Consider the following 22,993-nt stretch of genomic DNA (forward strand, 5'->3'; position numbering starts at 1 on the left):
AGACAACCCCTTCCCTGTTAGAATAACGATAGTAATCCAAACTGACGTTTTTCCTAAACGCAACAGTTCTTGTAGACCAATTCTTTTCATGTTTCTCAGTCAGAATGTAATACATTGTGTCGAGACGTAATCTCCCGTTGCCTTTCACCCCGAAAGGATATACTTCATGAATAATTTGACACTAACTGACCAGCTTACAGAAACACAAGGATATACACTCATTTTCAGAAAAAGAAACAGAACACCGTGAAGGACTATAGATACTCTGAAGCGCCAAACAAACTGGTATAGGTATGTGTATTCAAATGCAGAGATATGTAAACAGGCAGAACACGGCACTGCGGTCGGCAACGCCTATATAAGACAAATAGTGACTGGCGCAGTTGTAAATCGACGTGTGCCTGGTCACCGAGACACACTTGAAACCCGACATCCAAGTACGAGTCGCCAACTACAGCTGTTTCCGGACTGACCGGCCGACTGCTGGTGGAGGAACAGCAGTATATGTAAGAAACTCCCTGATGCATCACCAACTGCCAGTTCCAGCATTAGCCACAGTAGAAGCCACATCAGTTGCAGTCCAGACATCAAGAGGCCGCATACAATTCATTGCAGTGTATAGGCCCTCCCGTGGCCATCTAGAAGAAGCAGACTTTGAGGTGCTACTGTCCCAACAAGGAAATCTTTTTCTTGCTGGTGACCTTAATGCCAAAAATACCAACTGGAATAGCCGCATCACTAACATCAGCGGACGTCGTCTCCTGCGAGTTGCTGAAAGGAACCACGCCATCATCGTGGGACCATATGACCCCACTTGTTTTCCGAATAGAGGCCAGAGCGACGTGTTGGATATAGCCATCATTAAGGGATTTCCCAATGGTGCTACTGCCACTACCAGAAGGGCACTTACATCTGACCACGAACCTGTCATTTTTGATGTCGACCTCGTCGGCATCAATAAACCGCCTAGACACTATCTTGATATTCGAGGAATCAGCTGGGAAATGTATCGTCAACTGCTTGAAAGAGACCTCCTGGATGCACCAGACCCAGGGACAGCAGGAGCGGAAGCCACTCTATTATACCTAACATCTAAAGCACTAGACGCTGCAACAGAAGCCATACCTCCGAGACGGCCTCTACCACCAAAAACTCAACAACTGCCCCCACTTATCATAGCAGCCATCAGGGAAAAAAACCGAGCATTCAGAGAATGGCAGGCAACGCGCAATCCAGCCACAAAGCGCCTAGTAAATCGTCTACAACGAGAAATTAAGGCAGAAGTAGAAAAACACAGGAGTCAAGTCTGGGCAGATAAGGTTGCACTGCTACAATTACAAGACCAATCGGCCTGGAAGATGACGAAGTGTCTACTAAGAAGCGGACAGAAGTTACCCCCACTACACGTGGGCAACCATATAATCAGCGAACCAGATGCCAAAGCTAATGCTTTGGCAGATGTATTCGCAAAAAACGTCATACCGATGAATGACCCTGCCGACGCTGACCACATTGGCTTAGTCAACAAGAGACTTCCAAGATTCCTCGCCAGTCGAGCCGAAGATGACCACATTCAACCGATCACGACAGCAGAAGTTACAAAACAGCTCGAAGAATTAAACGGAAAGAAGGCTGGAGGACCAGACCTTCTAACTAATGAGCTGTTGAAGCAATTACCACCTACTGCAGTACCAATAATAGCGGCCGCGTTCAATGAGATCCTGGCAACTGGCGACTTCCCCCTCACATGGAAACATGCAGAGATCGTCGCCATACCGAAGGCAGGAAAGGACCCTCGATCACCTGCTAGCTACAGACCAATCAGTCTCTTACCTGCCATATCGAAACTTTTTGAACGTTTATACATAAAGAGACTTCAACAGCATGTGGAAGCAGAACATCTGATACCAGACGTCGAGTTCGGCTTTCGCCAAGGCCTTTCCACCACCCAGCAGCTACTACGCCTAGTTGAGTAAGCATTCAGCGCCATGGAAAGGAAAGAATTCTTCGGGGCTGTATTTCTGGATGTTTCTCGTGCCTTTGATTGCGTGTGGCACGAGGGACTCCTCTATAAACTCCTAGATATGGGGGTCCCCGTGTCACACGCAACACTCCTGAAGATTTATCTAGAAAACCGGACTTTTCATGTCCGCACTCAAGACGGTATATCGTCCATCAGACCAATCAAAGCAGGAGTACCTCAGGGCAGCGTTCTGGGACCACTGTTATACATCTTGTATACTTCCGACCTACCATCGACGGCCAGAACACACCTATCCTTATACGCCGACGATACAGCCATTTACTCCCGATGTATGAATGCTGCACACCTCCAGGCAAGACTGCAACAAACATGTAATAAGCTGAGTGAATGGGCTACGAAATGGCGACTGTCTTTTAACGCCACAAAGACGCAGGCAATAGCAATCTGTAGAAGACCACTTCCACCTAACATCCAGCCCATTGAGATAAGGGGCACCCCAGTTACGTGGTCAAAAACAGCAAAATACTTGGGTGTGACCCTTGATAGGCGATTGACATGGCAACCTCATATAGAAGATATTCGAGAGAAAGCCAGGAGAAGAATGGTACAGCTCTATCCACTATTAAATCCAGCGTCAACACTACCATCAAGACTGGGGGTGATATTGTACCTCACACTGGTGCGACCAATCTTAGACTACGCTGCTGTCGTGTGGGGCAATGCTGCTCCAACTCAATACAACGACTACAAACAATTCAGAATCGTGCTCTGAAAAGAGCACTCCATCTTCCATACCGGTTCCCAACGAATGAGCTTCACCAACTCGCAGGGGTACCCTACTTGAAAGACCGATTTAGAACCAGTGCAAAAACCTTCTATGAAAACACGCAACAGTCAGATAACGAACTTGTACGACAACTTGGACACAGGGTGCACTACCTGGCTTCCACAAGATGGCCCGATGACCTACGTGAATAACGAGATTAGACATCTTGTGTATATATTTTTATACACTTTAATAATTTTAATTTTTAACAATGTAAATGTATTTTCTTATTTTATTCATTTTGACTCGAATTATTTTATCTTAATTTTATTTAATTATCATTAATTTTTATCCTAATTTATTGTATTTATCATCTATTTATTTATTATTATTATTTTAACAAAGGTGAATGAATGAGTGTGAGAATGTGTTAACTGTATATGTATGTGTGAGTACATGTATATAATGGGTGAATGTGTGAGCGAAAAAAAAATTAATAAAATAAAAAAAAATTTAAAAAATAAATAAAAAAAGATAAAAAAATTAAAAAAAGTATCATACAGCTAACGTATTTTAAACCATTTAAAAGCAGAAAAATATATGACAACCAAAAGCTATTGTTTTAATGTTAATTTTATATTATTGAAGGCGTAGCCGCATGGCTTGAACTTCCATTTCCAGACTGGGCAATCCTTGATGCCCCAATATATTCTGCAGTGGTGGCGCAGTTGTAAGATCGATTACTGCTGCTACAAAGGCAGTTTACCAAGATTTAAGTGAGTTTGATTGTGGTGTCATAGTCAGCGCACGAGATATGGGACACAGCATCTCCAAGGTAGCGATGAAGTGGGGATTTCACGAGTATATCGTGAATACCAGGAATCCGGTAAAATATCAAATCGACATCGCTGCTGCCGGCAGAAGATCCTGCAAGAACGGGAACAATGACGACTGAAGAGAATCGTTGAACGTGACAGAAGTGCAACCCTTCCGCAAATTTCTGCAGATGCTGGGCCATCAGCAAGTGTCAGCGTGCGAACCGTTCAACGAAACATCATCGACATGGTCTTTCCGTAGTCAGTGTACCCGTAATGGCTGCACGACACAAAGCTTTACGCCTCGCCTGGGCCCGTCAACACCGACATCGGACTTTTGATGACTGGAAACATGTTGCCTTGTCGGACGAGTCTCGTTTCAAATTGTATCGAGCGGATGCACGTGTATGGGTGTGGACACAACCTCATGAATCCATGGACCCTACATGCCATCAGGGGAGGGTTCAAGCTGGTAGAAACTCCGTAATGGTGTGAAATGTGTGCAGTTGGAGTTTTGTGGTACCCCTGGTACGTCTAGGTAGCACTCTCATAGGGGATACGTGCGTAAGCGTCCTGCCTGATCACCTGCATCCATTCATGTCAATTGTGCGTTCCGACCGACTTGGGCATTTTCAGCAGCACAATGCGACATCCCACACGTCAGGTATTGCTACCGAGTGGCTCCAGGGACACTTTTCTGAGTTTAAACACGTCTGCTGGCCACCAAACTCCCCAAACATGAACATTATTTGGCTTGTCTGGGATGCCTTGCAGAGTGCTGTGCAGAAGATATCTCCACCCTCTCGTACTCTTACGGACTTATGGACAGCCGTGCAGGATTCATGGTGTTAATTCCCTCCAGCAGTACTTCAGTACTTCAGACATTAGTCGAGTCCATACTACGTCGTGTTGCGGCACTTCTGCCTGCTCACGGAGGCAGTACATGATATTAGGCAGATGTACCAGTTTATTTGGCTCTTCATATTCACAGGACATGTACATTAGTGTGTTCTGAAGAAATGATAACCTTTTGAACCATGTCCGCCCATGAGTTCAAGGTCAACATCGATATCACGGCACAACACCACCAACCGGTAAAACGTGAATGCGGTTGAATTCGGCTCTCGCTGTCGCTACAAATGGTGATTTGAATAGACGTTCAGGATGCCTCGCAGACGTATGCGCGAACCGTACCGTCAAATCAGTGAGTTTGAAAGAGGGTACATTATTGGAATGAGAGATTGTGATGCATCTATCCGGGAAACTGCTGCTCGTGTGGGACGAAGTGTCTCGGCAGTGCTACGCGTGTGTGCAGAGTGGTTCACGGAAGGCCGTAGAATACGAGAGGGTCGACACCACATACGAATGGCATTGCAGGACAGATCTGCGTCCTCCTCGGCTCTGAAGCAACAGTGGAACAGCAGTGCAACACACCGTACACTATCAGGGGTGACAGTCCGTCGCTGTTTATTACGGAATGCATTACGTGCGCGTCGTCTACTTTTCGGCCTACCTTTGACGAATGTGCAGAAACGTGTTAGACGGCAAACGTGTATGGAACGACGTCACTGGTTGCTTCAGCTAGTGTTTTCGGACGAATACAGGTTCTGTTTGCTTAAAAATGATGACCGCATTTTGGTTCGCCACAGACAGGGGGAGCGGTATCACACTGATTGCAGTCGCAGAAGACATACAGCGCCAACTCAAGGCCTTATGGTGTGGAGTGCTGTTGGGTACAACCACAAATCACAGTCGGTGCATTTCCAGGGCACTGTGACCTATGTTAATAACATTCTGTGACCCGTAGCCATACCATTTCTGCACAGCATCCCAGACGCCATTTTTCAACAAGGCAATGCACGCCCACATGATACTACACGAACACTTGCCTCCTTGGCGTGACAGGATGTCAGCCTTTTGCCCTAGCCCTTCAGATTACTGGACTTGTCGCCAATCGAAAATGTGTGGGATATCGTGTAATGACAGGTGCAGCGCTGTGACCGAATGCCAACCACTACAGATGAACTTTGGAACCAGGTGAATGTAGCACGGACGGCTGTACCTCAAGACGCCACTTGCGCCTTATGCGCGTGGATCCCGTCATGCATGCAGCATGTTATCAGGGTCCATGGCGGACCCTGTGTCTACTAGGCTACAGGACACGTGCCAAACGGAGGTGACTGAAACGCTAATCGTTTCTGCAGAACATACTGACGTGCGTGTCCTGTGAATGTGGACGTCTTACCTCTAATCCTTCAAGGTATTCTGTTTTTTCTCAATATGGGTGCGTAATTACTGTTGATCATAGCAGTCATTAATTACCTATCTCATAACTGGATTTTACAGGTTAGTTGGGTAGCGGCTCTAAATAATTAATTAAAAGTGGAATGAGCTGAGCAGCCTAAGAGTTTCCATTAAATGTTTCCATCACCAGTATATTACGGTTATATGACAGAAATCATTTTTACTCGAATAGTATTGGTGGAATATGCTTTCACTGAAAATATATTGACATCAAGGGTGCCTAATTGATGTAAAGTTCCTAATCATTACCATTTGGACCTATTTCCTGACTTAAATTTCAAAACTCTTCACAGCCTACCACGGCGTGAAGGCACGTGACACCACTGATACGAACCCTGCAGTGAGACGCAGACACGAACCTCGATGCCTTCGCTAGTGCTGTTCGAGAAGAGGAGGCTCTGTGCTGGCACCGGGCTTAACCCTGTCCCTTCCCTTCACTTGCAACAACACATTACTTCTGTGCACAGGCAGTCTTTACGGTCATACACGGGAAGAGATAGGCAGTTGCCACTTCATAATAGTCTGGAGAAAAGCTGGGACAAACCACATCCGCTAAGATCTTGTCCATGATGGCAATGTAAGAATCCTACATCTGACCCAGCGCTCATTTCCATTTTATTAAAGGATGGTGGATGTAATTTATGAGTGACCCTTGACAAGGTGAAAATCCCGACTATCACCGAATACATTTAGAAGCACAACGTATTTGAGAGGCATGGCAAATGCTATAATGAGCTGTTATGTTTTCCGAATGTACAGCGCAGATTTGCAATGTGTTTGGTTTCATGATGAACTGTGAAATAACCTGGTATTTTACTACAAAGTCTTTAAGTTCATGCCAGTGAAATGATGTGATGTAGCCTCTCTTGGGCGGAAGAGCGAGTGATGGACCATAATTTCCAGCAGATTCATATCGGACCAATTTTTACATTATTGTTCTTCCTGCTAAGAGTATAAAGGTAAAAGGCTACTGTCAGATCTTAAACGTAGAAAATTCACTGATCAGTCCTGACATCACTGTGCGAACCTAATAGCCTGTATCTCTACATTTCTCGCGAAAAATTTCTGCAACCCATAATGCTGCGGATTGCACGAGTCGTATACGTGGCTGAATATTCATGCTGCTAAGTGTAATTGTTTAAGCCAAATAGGACTCCTAGACTTCGAGAGTTTCGTTATCAAATTTGAAACTGATGATTGTTGACGTTCCAGTGTTTAAGACCAAATTATAAGATTTTTTGCAGAAGGGGGGGGGGGGGGTGGAGTAATTCGTGAAATAAGCTTGACAGCTATAATGGCCATACGGAGTACTGTACCAGGTATGCAAGTCAAGCCGGTAACGGCATAACAACCAAGGAAAATATACAGTCAGCGGTAATCCTGACACAGTGCACATGTATCATTATTTGTGCTGTATGAATGCTAGTCACGTGTCTCGAGAAAATTCAAATCCAAATATCTTACTTGTCAAGGCTATTACTATTTCACAAACAAATGAAAACAAATTTTTATTCCCATTACGGAACAATTAACCCATGTGTTGCAGTGTTTACATTGCAGTACACTTCTACATGACAGGAAATCGTTCCTCCTCCGGACATCCTGATTTATATTTTGCTGTTTTTCTGCGTCACATCAGATTCCTGGATGATTCCAGGAAAGTGGACATGGCTAAACGTCTCCACAATCCCGTCGTATCAGAGTCACAGGTGCGATTGTCTCCAGTCTCCTGAACATCGACTTGATGATAAATTCTAACCTTCCTTCCCGTTACGAGAGAAAAGTCCTTTGATACAAACTGATTAAAAAATTACTGACTCAGACATTTGCAGATTTTTAATCCCGCAGTACTTTTCTACCTCGTTCTCTTTTCTTTGCAGGTTTGTTGATTTGCTAAGCTTTTATGACATTACGGATCCTACTGCACTCTCGGGAAGTGGCGGTCCCTTCAGCCTACTTGAGATACCTAGGAGGAACTTTGCACATGAGCACGTTACTAGGTGACAACATCCAGCTGGAAAAGTGGCGAAGTTTGTTCTGCGCAAGAGGAGGATACAGCTGCGTTTCGGGGGCCCTGCCGTGATTCGGCGCTCCCTCACCTCAGGGACCGAACTGCGGGGCAATGCACTTGCTGTGCGGAGACGAGTTGAACTCCCCACAGTGTAAAGTCTCGCCAAAATGAGTTCGCGCGTAGTGACCTCCAATCTCGTCACCGCCACTAGACAGTCGTTCTAAGTTTCGTCAGGTCCCATTCTAATCAGCAACGACTTACTTTCTGGACGGAGTGTGGATGGGGGTTTGGGACGGAGGGGTGGGGGGCTAGACCTCGGCCCTGTGTGTTCCCTTTTGCAGGCAATATTCTAACAATCAAATTCTGTGATAAACCATAAGACGTAATAGGATCGTACAGCTGAACTGTCTGTTCGCACGGAGTAATGGCAATTTTTATCCTAGCGTACCAGGCACAAAAGAGTCTGCATGTCTTCTAGACTTTGATACGATCTTTTATATCCCAATACCAATTATAGTGGTATCTGTAACCAAATACATAAGGTTTTCCTAGCAGTTGTCAATCACTTTACCTTTATATTGAGGTATTCATGCCTGTTTCAGTGACGAAGCTATGTCACTTTCCGTCATCACAACCAAAAAGATGTTTGGATAATTTAAAATGTTACTGCTTTCCTCTGAACGTTATACATAATCCACACTTTTTGTGGTAAACTACTAATTTGCATTCTGAACGAATAAATCGCTCTGGAGTATAGTGTGCACTGGAAAGATTTTTCAGCAGATTTTTGAGTATCTGTCTTGACAGCATTAATTTTTCAAACGATCAGTTTCAGTTCGACACGAGCCATCTTTAGATCTAATTGTATCGATTACAAGAGTAACATGTACAACAGTCAGCAAAATTTGCATTCTACATCACAGAATAAAATAGTCTACTCTCTACCCTGCCACGTAGCCTGTGAATTCTGCTGATAGGTGGACAGGGTACTCTTGTAACCGATACAGTCTGATTTGAAGATGGTTCGTGCTAAAAAAAATAGGTCATTTTAAAAGATTAATTCGGTCAAGATGGTTGATAAAACATGTTTTGCAACCAGTGATTTCTAATTTCCTTCAAGGACATTACGTCCATTTTTGGACGATTTTTCAGCGTAGATTAAAATACACTAGGACTCAAACCGAGGTCTCTTTCCTTCGAATGTAGTGCTCTTAGGAACTTAACAATAAGGATGCGCCTCATGTCGGTGTAACACAAGAGATTTTGGTCCAGAACTTAGCTCAGTGCGATTAAAAGTATTCAGTAAACACGTGGAAGGAAGAGCTATCGAAAAGTATTATGTAATTTCTTGATATGATCTTCTCGCAGGATTTTGATAAGGCTATATACAGCAGAAGAGGACCACATACCAGTGCCCATGACTTCCTGTCAGACACTCAATCTGGCTTTCGTAACGAATCATCAACGGAAAATACTAAAAATAGAAATGGTAAAGAAAATGTTGAGAAAGGTATCTTGCTCGATGCAATAAACTGCGTGTACAGTTGCATGATAATTTATACGTTGGACCGTTAGGGAACTATGGAACTAGGTGAAATGCTCACCACTGGTTTCTTTCCGAAATAGAAAAGAATAAAAGAGTTAAACGGAATGGAGATCTGCAACAGAACTCTATGCCGGCCGGTGTGGCCGTGCGGTCTGGGCGCTTCAGTCTGTAACCGCGTGACCGCTCCGGTCGCAGGTTCGAATCCTGCCTCGGGCATGGATGTGTGTGATGTCCTTAGGTTAGTTAGGTTTAAGTAGTTCTAAGTTCTAGGGGACTGATGACCACAGAAGTTAAGTCCCATAGTGCTCAGAGCCATTTGAACCATTTGAACAGAACTCTATTCTAGTAAACTAATTCTCTTGTTGTATGTGAGTGAGCTGTAGCCAAATAAGGTAGGTGTTCACAGATGACACATAAGGCTTTTTAAAGGAAAAGTAATGTAATTGAAATGTTGTAGTCTAGAGGGAAGCGTGTAGCATTAGATCATGGCTTATAAGAAACAGATTTTCCGTAACTGCAATAAACAGCAGCATTTCCAATACAAATCTTTAGTAATGAGAAATCTATTCTCTCATGATGACTCAGTCAATCAAGTTGCACATTTGAAATTCTTAAGGGGGTAGATGAAACGATTTCTTGGATCTAGGGTTTACAGAAAGAGAATACTGTCTTCGCTACAAAAATGACTTTCATAGTCACTGACAGTGAAAAGATCTATTTCCAGTAGGTACAAGAGGAATAATATTTATTTTCAAAATCTGCGTATATTTCAGTTAAATTCTATGAGTGGTGGTCGATTAAAAAATAGGGCTGATCCTAGTCCACGACCCAAATAATTATTATAATTCTAGACAAAAAGCCTCTAAAGTTATCTCTGCGAGTCACTGACGCTGTGGGGCAGGTCGGAAAACTGTTCACATCTACACTTCTTTATAGTTGCCGGCAGTATTGTTTTTCCCGTTGTGTGTAGCAGAGGCTCGACTTCAGCAGTCACATTCGCGCTAATCGAAATTCACGGCTACACTTTGAAACATTTCTGTTATAAGGAAATTTGCCATTACACCTTTAAGAGGAAATTCAGAGGGAATTCCGTTAAATATTAAAGTCACATATACACACTCATCGATATGCCACCGACGCACATATACTACCAAATTTCGTATATTTACATCACAAAATTTTACAAACATTTTACAACAGTTGTTGATAATAAGGAACCTACAAAATTATCTCAAGGACTGAAATCCACCAGATTCTCCACCAAAATTAAAATACTTCAGTACAAGCCTTCATGTATACAAAATTAATTGTAATGATCCTATGTACTCAGAAGCTGAGTGTTGGTGAATGAACGACAGTGAAAAGAAACTAAAAGCACTGCAAATGTGATTTTAGGTGAAGATATATGCTTGGTCGGCATCGAGACACAAGAAAGAAGGAATAAAGGAATCAAAAATGCTCTCAACGCGAAAGGAAGTAATGACCAAATATAAGGATGGTGTTTAAACCAACGAATTTAACGTGGTGTGGTCGTGTGATGAAAATGGAGAATGATCATTGTGCAAAAGCAACTGTAATCTATATCGCAATACAAAGAAAAAGAGACTAGAACCACATACATTTGGAAAAGGAAGAATATTTCTTATTGAGCATAAAAAATTTTGAAGGTTTGTGACTGGAGGAGTGAACAGACATGGGAGATTAGATTTGCTGATAACATTTCTAGCCTATGTGAACGTTAGGAAGTCCTACATCACCTTTTGAATGGAATTATCACGTCACAGCCGAACCCTACAAATTTTCGCCTTGAAGTTTAGTAGTGTTGAAACAGACACTGTAAAGTGCACAAATGAATAGTATAAAAAACTTAAAACCTAAACTTTACCATATATCCATACATATCACAACTGTAGCTAAGCCGTCTTGTCACGGCTCCCCCCCCCCTCCCCCACTGGAGCTTCGAGTCCTCCCTCGGGCATGGGTGTGAGTTGTCCTTAGCGTAATTTAGTTTAAGTTAGTTTAAGTGTGTATGCTTAGGGACCGATGACCTGAGCAGTTTGGTCCCATAGGTTCTTACCACAAATTTCCAAAAGAACTACTGTAACCATGCATATAATCTTTAAATGAACAAAGATCATCGAGGTAACTGATTAGTATAACCCATTGTACATGGGTCCTCGATCTCACTTTTTTTATCTCAATTTCTGCTTATTTAGGACGCTCTCCTTGTTAGACCGCTCGATTCTGAATTGCGCCAGCTTCGATGCGATTTTAATTTAGCTGGGCGTTCAGCTTTCATTCTTCCCTGCAGAATAAATGTTTCATCAGATACCGGAAATAATTAAAGGTATGGGAGACATATAAAAGTAATATGTTCACAGAGAAGGTTTTCGGTTTTTTCCGTTATAACTACTGATTTGTCGTTGTCATGACATAATGTAAGTATGTGTCAATTTCTCTGAAATTTTGTTGAATCACGAAATGGACTACCAACATACCAGGGTCTTGGCACAGACATTTAAGTACTGGGACAGCGTCGTTAGAGAGGCTATCGAAGTTCGTACCAGGGACGGACTCATCAACAGAGAATGCGGCTATAACCTCAGAAAGGCGTGGGAATCAGCAATGAGTCTAATTAAAAAGAGGCTCAGCAAAGAAAACGAACGAGCGACCAGGGCGGACGCGGCAGTTACACCGACGCCACCACAGACGCCGACACCAACATCACAGCGACCGCAGACGCGTGGCCGCGGGCGCGGACCGCGGAGAGAACGCCTCGCGGAGGAAGGGGATTTAGGACGGCCCCCCGCCCTCAGGAGCTCAGTTTGTCAGCGCACCTGACGATGGCGACATGTCTGATGGCCGAAATATTGTGCCCGTTGGACACTATAGACCGGCAGTACACTCGTGGACTGTTCGAGCAAGAAATACGCCGGGAGAAGCTGAAGAATCACATCATATACCTCTATGTGGAGGAGATGTATCGCAGCATGAAGAAATCTGACAAGCTGCGCCACCGAAGGAGCTGCTTGCAGAGTGCTCTTGCCTTCCTGAAGAGATGTCGTGCCGATCAGGTTGTGCCAAACTTTCCTAAGGCCACGCATTACATTGACTCTGCAGTAGCTAAGAAAATTAAGAAGCGTGCTAGGCTCACCTTGGTTCGTGAGAGGGTGCATTTTACCCGTCGCAGCTTTGAGTACAACTCAGCAACATTAGGGCACCTACATATTTGCTGGCCAAATACCTGGTAGAACTACTAAGCCCTTATGTAGGTAAATACCCTCATCACGTTCGGAATTCTACGGGTTTCGTAAAACGTCTCGAGAACTTCAAGCTGAAAGACTCAGATATCCTGGTGAGTTTGGACGTTGTCTCGTTATTCACCAGGGTGCCTCTTCGAGAGCCAGTTGAGCTCATTGCACAGAAATTTGACGAGAAGACGACCGACCTTTTCAGGCACATTCTGACCTCCACGTATTTTCTGTAAATTCTGTAAATTTAGCAACCACCGAGATAACGAATCCCGACGTAAGCGGAACTGATTCATAGGGTCTCTCCCGCCACCAGGCTAACGACGGTGAAAAGACCACGTTAGACCGACGCAGAACACAGTTTCTCTGTATCATTTAGTTACATTATTGTGAAATATGCATGTCCCACTGCTCAAATATCTCATGGGTTGGATCAAAAAACGCACCGATAATTCGAGGAGCCAGTATGAAGTGGAGACATCATGAAATCTGAGAAAGTTAACATGCAACGTTTCAAAGTGCCACTGTAAAAGTTTGTGTTCGTGACATCACCTGTGGAGGAGCTGCGTTTTTGTGATTTCTGAAATTTTCTCCGCGTATTTCTTCTTCCAGTAATTTTCGGGTTTGCTGCCGGGTGCCATCAACATTCTGCCAATGTATTTCGGCCCAGACACGTCCGGTCATCCTCAGGCGAGTAGACAAAGAACTGAAGAGACTTGATGCAGTCATTGTACACTCCTGGAAATTGAAATAAGAACACCGTGAATTCATTGTCCCAGGAAGGGGAAACTTTATTGACACATTCCTGGGGTCAGATACATCACATGATCACACTGACAGAACCACAGGCACATAGACACAGGCAACAGAGCATGCACAATGTCGGCACTAGTACAGTGTATATCCACCTTTCGCAGAAATGCAGGCTGCTATTCTCCCATGGAGACGATCGTAGAGATGCTGGATGTAGTCCTGTGGAACGGCTTGCCATGCCATTTCCACCTGGCGCCTCAGTTGGACCAGCGTTCGTGCTGGACGTGAAGACCGCGTGAGACGACGCTTCATCCAGTCCCAAACATGCTCAATGGGGGACAGATCCGGAGATCTTGCTGGCCAGGGTAGTTGACTTACACCTTCTAGAGCACGTTGGGTGGCACGGGATACATGCGGACGTGCATTGTCCTGTTGGAACAGCAAGTTCCCTTGCCTGTCTAGGAATGGTAGAACGATGGGTTCGATGACGGTTTGGATGTACCGTGCACTATTCAGTGTCCCCTCGACGATCACCAGTGGTGTACGGCCAGTGTAGGAGATGGCTCCCCACACCATGATGCCGGGTGTTGGCCCTGTGTGCCTCGGTCGTATGCAGTCCTGATTGTGGCGCTCACCTGCACGGCGCCAAACACGCATACGACCATCATTGGCACCAAGGCAGAAGCGACTCTCATCGCTGAAGACGACACGTCTCCATTCGTCCCTCCATTCACGCCTGTCGCGACACCACTGGAGGCGGGCTGCACGATGTTGGGGCGTGAGCGGAAGACGGCCTAACGGTGTGCGGGACCGTAGCCCAGCTTCATGGAGACGGTTGCGAATGGTCCTCGCCCATACCCCAGGAGCAACAGTGTCCCTAATTTGCTGGGAAGTGGCGGTGCGGTCCCCTATGTCACTGCGTAGGATCCTACGGTCTTGGCGTGCATCCGTGCGTCGCTGCTGTCCGGTCCCAGGTCGACGGGCACGTGCACCTTCCGCCGACCACTGGCGACAACATCGATGTACTGTGGAGACCTCACGCCCCACGTGTTGAGCAATTCGGCGGTACGTCCACCCGGCCTCCCGCATGCCCACTATACGCCCTCGCTCAAAGTCCGTCAACTGCACATACGGTTCACGTCCACGCTGTCGCGGCATGCTACCAGTGTTAAAGACTGCGATGGAGCTCCGTATGCCACGGCAAACTGGCTGACACTGACGGCGGCGGTGCACAAATGCTGCGCAGCTAGCGCCATTCGACGGCCAACACCGCGGTTCCTGGTGTGTCCGCTGTGCCGTGCGTGTGATCATTGCTTGTACAGCCCTCTCGCAGTGTCCGGAGCAAGTATGGTGGGTCTGACACACCAGTGTCAATGTGTTCTTTTTTCCATTTCCAGGAGTGTATTTACAGCGAATTCCGCGCATGCGAATCGTGCTGGCGGTTTACGGCACATACGTTAGGAGGTGGCGTGCGCGAGGCAGCCAGGTTGTGTGTGCTGCCCTCAGTGGTGACGAAAGAACAAACTTGTCGTTGGGTATCGACTAAACATGTCGATTGCGTTGTAACCGCATCATTTTAATAATAGGATTACAATTTTTATAAAGCTCAAAGCCGTTGTCACGGTTCATTAAATTATCAACAAGACTTATTTCCACGGAGTCTTTAATTACAGAGTCCCAGAAGCTGGAAACCGGTGCTAAAATTTTGGTATTATTGTATTTCATTAAATGTCCCATTGAAATACAATGTTCTGCCACTGTTGATTTTAAAGGTTGCCGCGGATGGTTGTGTGTCTTTCGTGTTCTACACAGCGTTCCTGGACCGTTCGAATCGTCTGACCTATCTATATGCAAAGCCACACTCACAGGGAATTTTATAAACACCCGCCTTCCTCAATTTTAATTCGTCTTTCACGGTTCCAACTAAGGCCCTGCTCTTTGCTAATGGACGGTAGGTGACGTAAAATACGGAAGGCCATGCACAATTATAATAACGAGAAGCAACGTTCTGAGGTGACTGATGATGACTGTAATTCAACTGCGTTCCTTCCACTTGCTGGGAACGTGTCTTCTCAAACAGGCAGATTGTTTAGGAAGAATAATATTAATGTCATCTTCCGTCTACCAGCAAAGAGCAGGGCCTTAGTTGGATCCGTTAAAGGCGAATTACAATTGAGGAAAGCGGATGTTTATAAAATTCCCTGAGGCTGTGGCTCTGCACATATATAGGTCAGACGACTCGACCGGTCCAGGAACGCTGTCTAGAACACGAAAGACACACACCCATCCGCGGCAACCTTTAAAATCAACAGTGGCAGAACATTGCATTTCCATGGTACATTCAATGGAATACAATAATACCAAAATTTTAGCACCCGTTTCCAGCTTCTGGGACACTGTAATTAAAGACTCCGTGGAAGTTGGTCTTGCTAATGATTTAATGAATCTTGACAACGGTTTTGAGCTTGATAAAAATTGGAATCCTATTATTAAAATGACGCGGTCACAACTGAATCGACATGCTCAGTCGATACTCAGCGATTAGTTTGTTCTTTCTTCACCTCTGAGGTCAGCACACACAACTTGACTGCGTAACTCATGTCACCTCCTAACGCATGCGCCGTAAAACGCCAGTACGATTCGCATGCATGGAATTCGCTGTAAATACAATGAATGCATCAGGTCTCTTCAGTACACCGTCTACTCACCTGAGGATGGCCGGACGTCTCTGGGCTGAAATACCGTGGCAGAATGTTGATGGGATCCGGTTCCAAAGCATAAAATTACAGCAAGCTCCGATCGTATTTAGTAAACCTGTAGAAGTGTAATTCATGTGTGAACAACCTCACTTTGGGTAGAGGAACATCACCGTGTAGCTACTCGTTTTGAACCAGATCCCTTTACAGATATTAGGTTTATTCGGCTCTCGTTTCTACAGACTACTTACCACGCACGTCCACCAAAAATACCCAGTCTGAAGTAACGGCCTGTATTACCATTGTGTTCCTGAAAGTATTAGTACCCACTACATGGATATTTAGTCTCTGTGCGCTTTCAGACGGTGGCCAGCAAACTACACGGCACCGAGGTGGATGTGCAGATTCTTCGTACCAAGGAAGAGTGCGACCACGTGCAATTCCTCATCACAGAGCAGTCCGGACCGGGCAAAGTGGCTGCCCCAGAAGTGCACGAGGATGACACGCTGTCACTTGGTGAGCACCTGCATTATGTATCTATAAGACAGGCACACTTTGGCCAGAGGATGGCTTGTTAAAGTGGTTCTACAGTGCACTTCCACAGTCACTTTGCTTAGTTTATGTGCAATCCGTATCCAAAGGAAGCAAGCTTAGCGTTTAACATACCTTCGACGACAAGGTCTCTAGAGGCTAGGAAAGGACGTTAGCCGTGTCCTTTCTAAGTCTCAAGCGATTTTTTGAGTCATGAAAATTCCAAATTACGACGGGCAGCCGGGGATTTAAACATCTGTCCTTCAGAATACATGCTGACACAGGTCATTAGATACTAGAGATTGCGTGGAAGCTGAGATAGAGCAAGAAAATTCAATAGTTCTCGAGCTGTCATGGTCGCTAAGATGAGAAGTTAATTTTCATGTAACTAATGTATAGACATATCGCCACAGGTGGCTTATTATTTGATTTATCTGGCTGGTTTCGCTCATCAGATGCGTGCTTTCGCAGGTATTCATCGCCCACGTGATAACACGTTAAAACATTTAAGTGGCATGGCTGTACATGTGCCATAGCGGCCTTTAGGATCACCAGAGGAACAGGTCTCTCATCCACATGTACGATGTTCTAATCGGTTCTTTCACACTAACAGAAATCCAGATTTTTCTTCCTCACTAGCAAAGAAAACATTTCCGAAATATCTTTTGACCTGGTCAGACGTTGGATTCACAGATTTCTGTGCTGTTACAAAGACATTTGGGGCATCGAAAAGAGATTTTTGAATTCTAAGCCGAAACTCATGAAACATGTGAAGAAGCAGGTGGGCAGCGTGTAATAACAGCTTTTGTATCGTACCTGAGGACAAGAAACTTGGTCATCTATTGATCCCAAAAGACTCGACGGCACAAGTACAGTTGTGGGATGTTTTAAGCATTTCTTTGCTGATTATGATTATTATAATAATATTGCATCACAATAACAAGTTATCTACTGATTTCAATCAACAAGTTAAACATATATGAAACAGTGAACTAAAATAACAAAAAACATAAATGTAAAACGTTAAATAATAATATAAAAGCTAAACCAAGGCATGTAAAATAAATAATTATAATAATGATGAATGTTTCGATATTTTAATTAGAGATGTTGGAAATACTCTGACAGGATATTGTGTACAGCTTATTTTCCACAAATAGTATTTCATAGACCAGATTTATTACACATACATGTACGTGACTAAAAAGCTTCTTTAACCCTCGCACTGCCACAGACTTGCTATCTGCATTCTGTGTAGAGTGTTCTTGTTGTTACAGCTGTACTGCTCGCTATATGCTGGTGCCTGTGCTGAGAGACGGCGTTATCATCCTATTTTTTGGAAAACTATTAGGTGAAAAAATTTGGTTTTTGCACTTCTGATAGTCTGATATCTTCATTTGATAAAGGACTGAATTCCTTTTCGTTTTATGTCATAGTTACTGCGCTTCAGCAAATTAAGCATAAGACTGCTTGGAATTGTGAAGGTTTTACAGAGATAAAAACTCAATGAATAAACTTTGAATATGGTAGATTTTTGCTCATACACTGCAGTAAATGTAATGTAGATAAAATTTCGAAATTTTATTTAAAACTGAGTGCAGAAGGATACCTCACTTCGTTCTCATATTACTGGGTTTTATTTCCGAAGGACATGATGCTGCCATTCACGTCCTTGCGCATTGCGATTCTTGTGGTCATAACAATCTTCATTTCTCACAAACGATTCAAGGTATAGAAACGAGATTTTTTTAAAAATGATAGCACGCAGTGGGGCACATATGTTATATGACCGACACTCGGAACTCTTATTATTCACCGAGATATGGATGTAACTCCTTTGCAGCAGGGAGGGATCGGCGGCTCAGGACGCATTCAGATATCTATAGTACTGTACGAAAGCCGAGGTGGTCCACCTATACATGTCTACAACAAATGAGAAATGGAGTAGAAACACGTGTATACACGCTCACAGCAGCTAAACGTTTCATCTATGTTTTAACTTTATTTATCAAAATTAATTAATGGAGGTGGGATATTTTGCAAAATTTCAAATTGTTATAATGGTAGATTATACAGCTTTCAAAATTGTTGATTACTTATCAGCTTTCACATGAAAAAAAATTTATAAATCATCACTTCAACGATATTCCGTCCAAACCCAAAATAGTAAATTACCTTTTGAGTTGTGTTGTACCCATAAAAGTGAAGTTGGGTACAAGCAAGTCATACGTATAGCATTACTTTGCCCCTTCTGTACACTTACAAAGTTTCATCAAAATCGTTTATTTACTCTTGGGTGTGTTGCCGTGTGAGTGATGTAAGTAAGACTGTGCTGAGATTACAAATTACTTGTAGAGGCTAATGGTAGTCATCCAGTGTACTGAACATTATTGCTCCCACCCTGTAAGTGATCATCATAGGTAATACAAATGTAATGAACAAGTGTTTGGGGTAATGTTAATCACCATGATTGTGATAATGACACTCGCCATCTACTGTTCAATATGGTGTTTCATCAAAATATCACATACTTTCCACTGTCTAATAGCATTATTTACCATTTCAGCAGAAGCTGGCAAATGTTTTATACTGTAAGATAACATTAATACCCTAGCACAAAGTCACAATAATGTTTGGGTGACTTTGTTATCAGTTTTAGAGATGAGCTTTGGCTAACATAAATGTAGGAATAACATTATTTACTTTGGTAATTCTCGTTGACAAGTCCAGTCCAAGCTGTGTAGTTACACCGGCAGTATGCTCATGTGTATTTTATGATGTTATAGAAGTAATTTTTATGTGTTTTGATGAATTTAGTGTGGTACTGTTGTATGGTTGAAAGATCGAACTATGCTCATTTACTAACTTACATTTTCTTTCAGTGCTACCAATAAGTGAGCTGCACCTATTTTAATATGTAATACAGACAATTTAGATGTGGAAATATTTAATTTGAAAGTCCATTTTACTTACATTGTGGTATAACAACCTTTGGTCATCAACAAGTGTTGCTTCACCTAAAAGTTTCATGAGTAGTGCCAATATGCATACCATGTGTGGTGTTTTTAGACTTCCAGAGTAATTAAGTTTCGAAAATAGCGCCATGTAACACACCTTACATTGAATTCCTGAAACAATTCCATTTGAATCGATATGTCACACAACATACTTACGTAAAAATGTATGAATTATTGATGGACAAAATAAATGAACAAGCCAGCATTTCATGAAGATAAATCACTAACACTCACACTAGTAATTGCAACGCTAGTAATTTCCCAGACCCGAGCTGCGAGACATAGTTCTGACGGAAGGAGAATTTTACGACGGCAAGACCTGTCCCAATATTAGGTTGAAACCCACACAGAGGGACATCTGCCTCCCTACAGGAACACAGCAGGAGATGGAAGTAAATGTGCGTAGAAAGTGTTGAAACCCACATGAAAAAAAAGCTCTTTATCTTAGTATTACGTAGCAAAAGATAAACTCTGCCCTATGAAAGAAACGACGCCTGTGAAAATCTAAGACTTTCATTTTTTGCTAACATGTAATTATGCTTGAACCCGTACACTAATTTCTGTTAGCGATAACGTTTCCATTTTAGCCTTCAGAAATGCCTTCACAAAAGAAGACGAAGTAATTATTCCAGAAAACGAATCGAGAACAGCTGCCAACATGAGATACGTAGAAGTAAATATCCTCGGAGTGGTGAAGCAACTTAAATCACTTAATAAAAGAAAGTCTTCAGGTCCAGATTGTATAGCAATTAGGTTCCTTTCGGAGTATGCTGATGCTTTAGCTCCATACTCAACAATCGATTACAACCGTTCGCTCGACGAAAGATTCGTACCCAAAGACTGGAAAGTTGCACAGGTCATACCAATATTCAAGAAAGGTAGTAGGAGTAACACAAAATTATAGGTCCTTATCGTTAACGTCGATATGCAGCAGGATTTGGGAACATATATTGTGTTCAAACATTATGAATTACCTCGACGAAAACTGACACACAGTCGACATGGGTTTAGAAAACATCGTTGTTGTGAAACACAACGAGCTCTTTATTCACATGAAGTGATGAGTGCTACTGACAAGGGATTTCAGATCGATTCAGTATTTCTGGATTTCCAGAAAGCTTTTGACACTGGTCTCATTTATGTGACTGGATTTGTGATTTCCTGTCAGAGAGGTCACAGTTCGTAGTAATTGATGGAAAGTCATCGAGTAAAACAGAAGTGATTTCTGGCGTTCCTCAAGGTAGTGTTATAAGCCCTTTGCTGTTCTTTATCTATATAAACGATTTTGGAGACAATTTGAGCAGCCGTCTTCGATTGTTTTCAGATGACGCTGTCGTTTATCGACTAATGTAGTCATCAGAAGATCAAAACAAAACGATTTAGAAAAGATATCAGAATGGTGCGAAAATTGTCAGTTGGCCCTAAATAACGAAACGTGTGAGGTCATCCCCATGAGTGCTACAGTAATTCGTTAAACTTCAGTTACATGATAAGCCAGTCTAATCTAAAAGCCGAAATTCAACTAAATACGTAGGTATTACAATTATGAACAACTTAAATTTGAAGGAACACACAGCATATATTATGGGGAAGGTTAAGCAAAGATTGCATTTTATTGACAGAACACTCAGAAAATGTAACATGTCTACTAAGGAGACTGGCTACACTACGCTTGTCTGTCCTCTTTTAGAATACCGCTGTGCGGTGTGGGATCCGTATCAGTTAGGACTGATGGATTACATCGAACAAGTTCAAAGAAGGGCAGCACGTTTTGTATTATCGCGAAATGTGGGTGAGAGTGTCACAGAAATGATACAGGATCTGGGCTGGACATCATTAAAACAAGGCGTTTTTCGTTGCGGCGGAATCTTCTCACGAAATTCCAGTCACCAACTTTCTCCTCTAAATGCGAAAATATTTTGTTGACGCCGACCTACACAGGGAGAAACGATCACTACGATGAAATAAGGGAAATCAGAGCTCATACGGAAAGATATAGATGATCGTTCCTTCTGCAAGCTATACGAGATTGGGATAATAGAGAATTGTGAAGGTGGTTCGATGAATCCTCTGCCAGGCACTTAAATGTGATTTGCAGAGTATCCATTTAGAGGTAGATGTACATGTAGAGTGTATTGGAAATGACACAAAGACCATTGTCCATATTGCTACACTCTTCGGAACTCTGCATGTGTGAGATGGTATCCTCCTATCTTGCAGGCCTTAGGTGCAGCACCAAATTCGTAAGCATCCTTGCGCAATTGTGATAGGAAGATAGATCAGAACTACTCATACACATGTTAGATAACATTGCTTTTTATTTGCATGTGAACTCGAATTTTCTACAAAATGAATTTTAAAGGAATGTTGCCATATTTGCAACTTGAACCGTTGTTCCAAGGCTCTCTGACACATTTACAGACTGTGTTTCCTATAATAGACTAGGAAATAATACCAAAATCTAATCAAAATTAAAAACATACACACAACATAGCCAAAGGCCAAACGAAACGGTCAAACATCATTTTAGGAAGGAAGCATTTTGACGAGATTTTTGTTTCAGTCCAACAGTTCAACTGCATACTTCCATAATACACAAGTAGAACTACATAATGCAGATTGCTTACATTCTACATAACATGTTCAAAGACAGTGGTGGTACAAGACAGAGATGAAACATGCTCAGAGATAATGGTGAAACAAGACAGAGATGAGAAGTCTGTATCACAGAAATACAATCTTTTACACCAAAATAAAGATGTTTATCATAATAAGCAATACTTTCATCTATAAACACACTCACACACACACAAATACATGTTAACAGGTTGCTTATTACAATATGCAGTTATAATTACAGATTTATAGTCATGAGTGAATATTCAAATTTTGGCACCAAGATAAAATTGTATTGTTTTTAAAATATGTGAGATTTTACATGGCGCTATGATACAAAGATTATGAAAACACTGTTATACAGTTCTTATCCAGACACTTACACATATTGTATAGACTAAAGAGGGATGAATCGATGTTAATCAGACGAAGTACAATGTTAATGGTTGTGGGTTTTTGCAGATTTTTTTTCTGCCCGACACTGATCATTACCTAATTTCGACGACATTTTCACACGATATCTACGAATATTCTAGCGTGACGTTGGCGATTAACGTCTTTGCACGAATATGAAGAAGTTGTATTGGATGTTTGTCGGCACTGTCGTTCTTCATCGAATCTTGCAACAGGATGTTCCCGAGTTGGTGTGTCCTCATAAGAATGTCAACCTTTTAGTGCAGAGCCTCGGGGATTATTGACTTTA

The 22,993-nt window shown here is 42.9% G+C and overlaps 1 protein-coding gene across 1 annotated transcript in view; it reads left to right on the top strand.

The window, feature by feature from the left end:
* LOC124805068 (guanylate cyclase soluble subunit beta-1) overlaps positions 1 to 22,993 on the top strand; it is a 214,547-nt gene that overhangs the window by 81,777 nt on the left and 109,777 nt on the right. Inside the window, exon 6 of the mRNA XM_047265492.1 lies at positions 16,489 to 16,642. Within this exon, the coding sequence (XP_047121448.1) occupies positions 16,489 to 16,642 (154 nt within the window). The remainder of the gene's footprint in view (positions 1 to 16,488; positions 16,643 to 22,993) is intronic.

Source organism: Schistocerca piceifrons, chromosome 7, assembly GCF_021461385.2.
Source record: "Schistocerca piceifrons isolate TAMUIC-IGC-003096 chromosome 7, iqSchPice1.1, whole genome shotgun sequence".
Lineage (NCBI taxonomy): Eukaryota > Metazoa > Arthropoda > Insecta > Orthoptera > Acrididae > Schistocerca > Schistocerca piceifrons.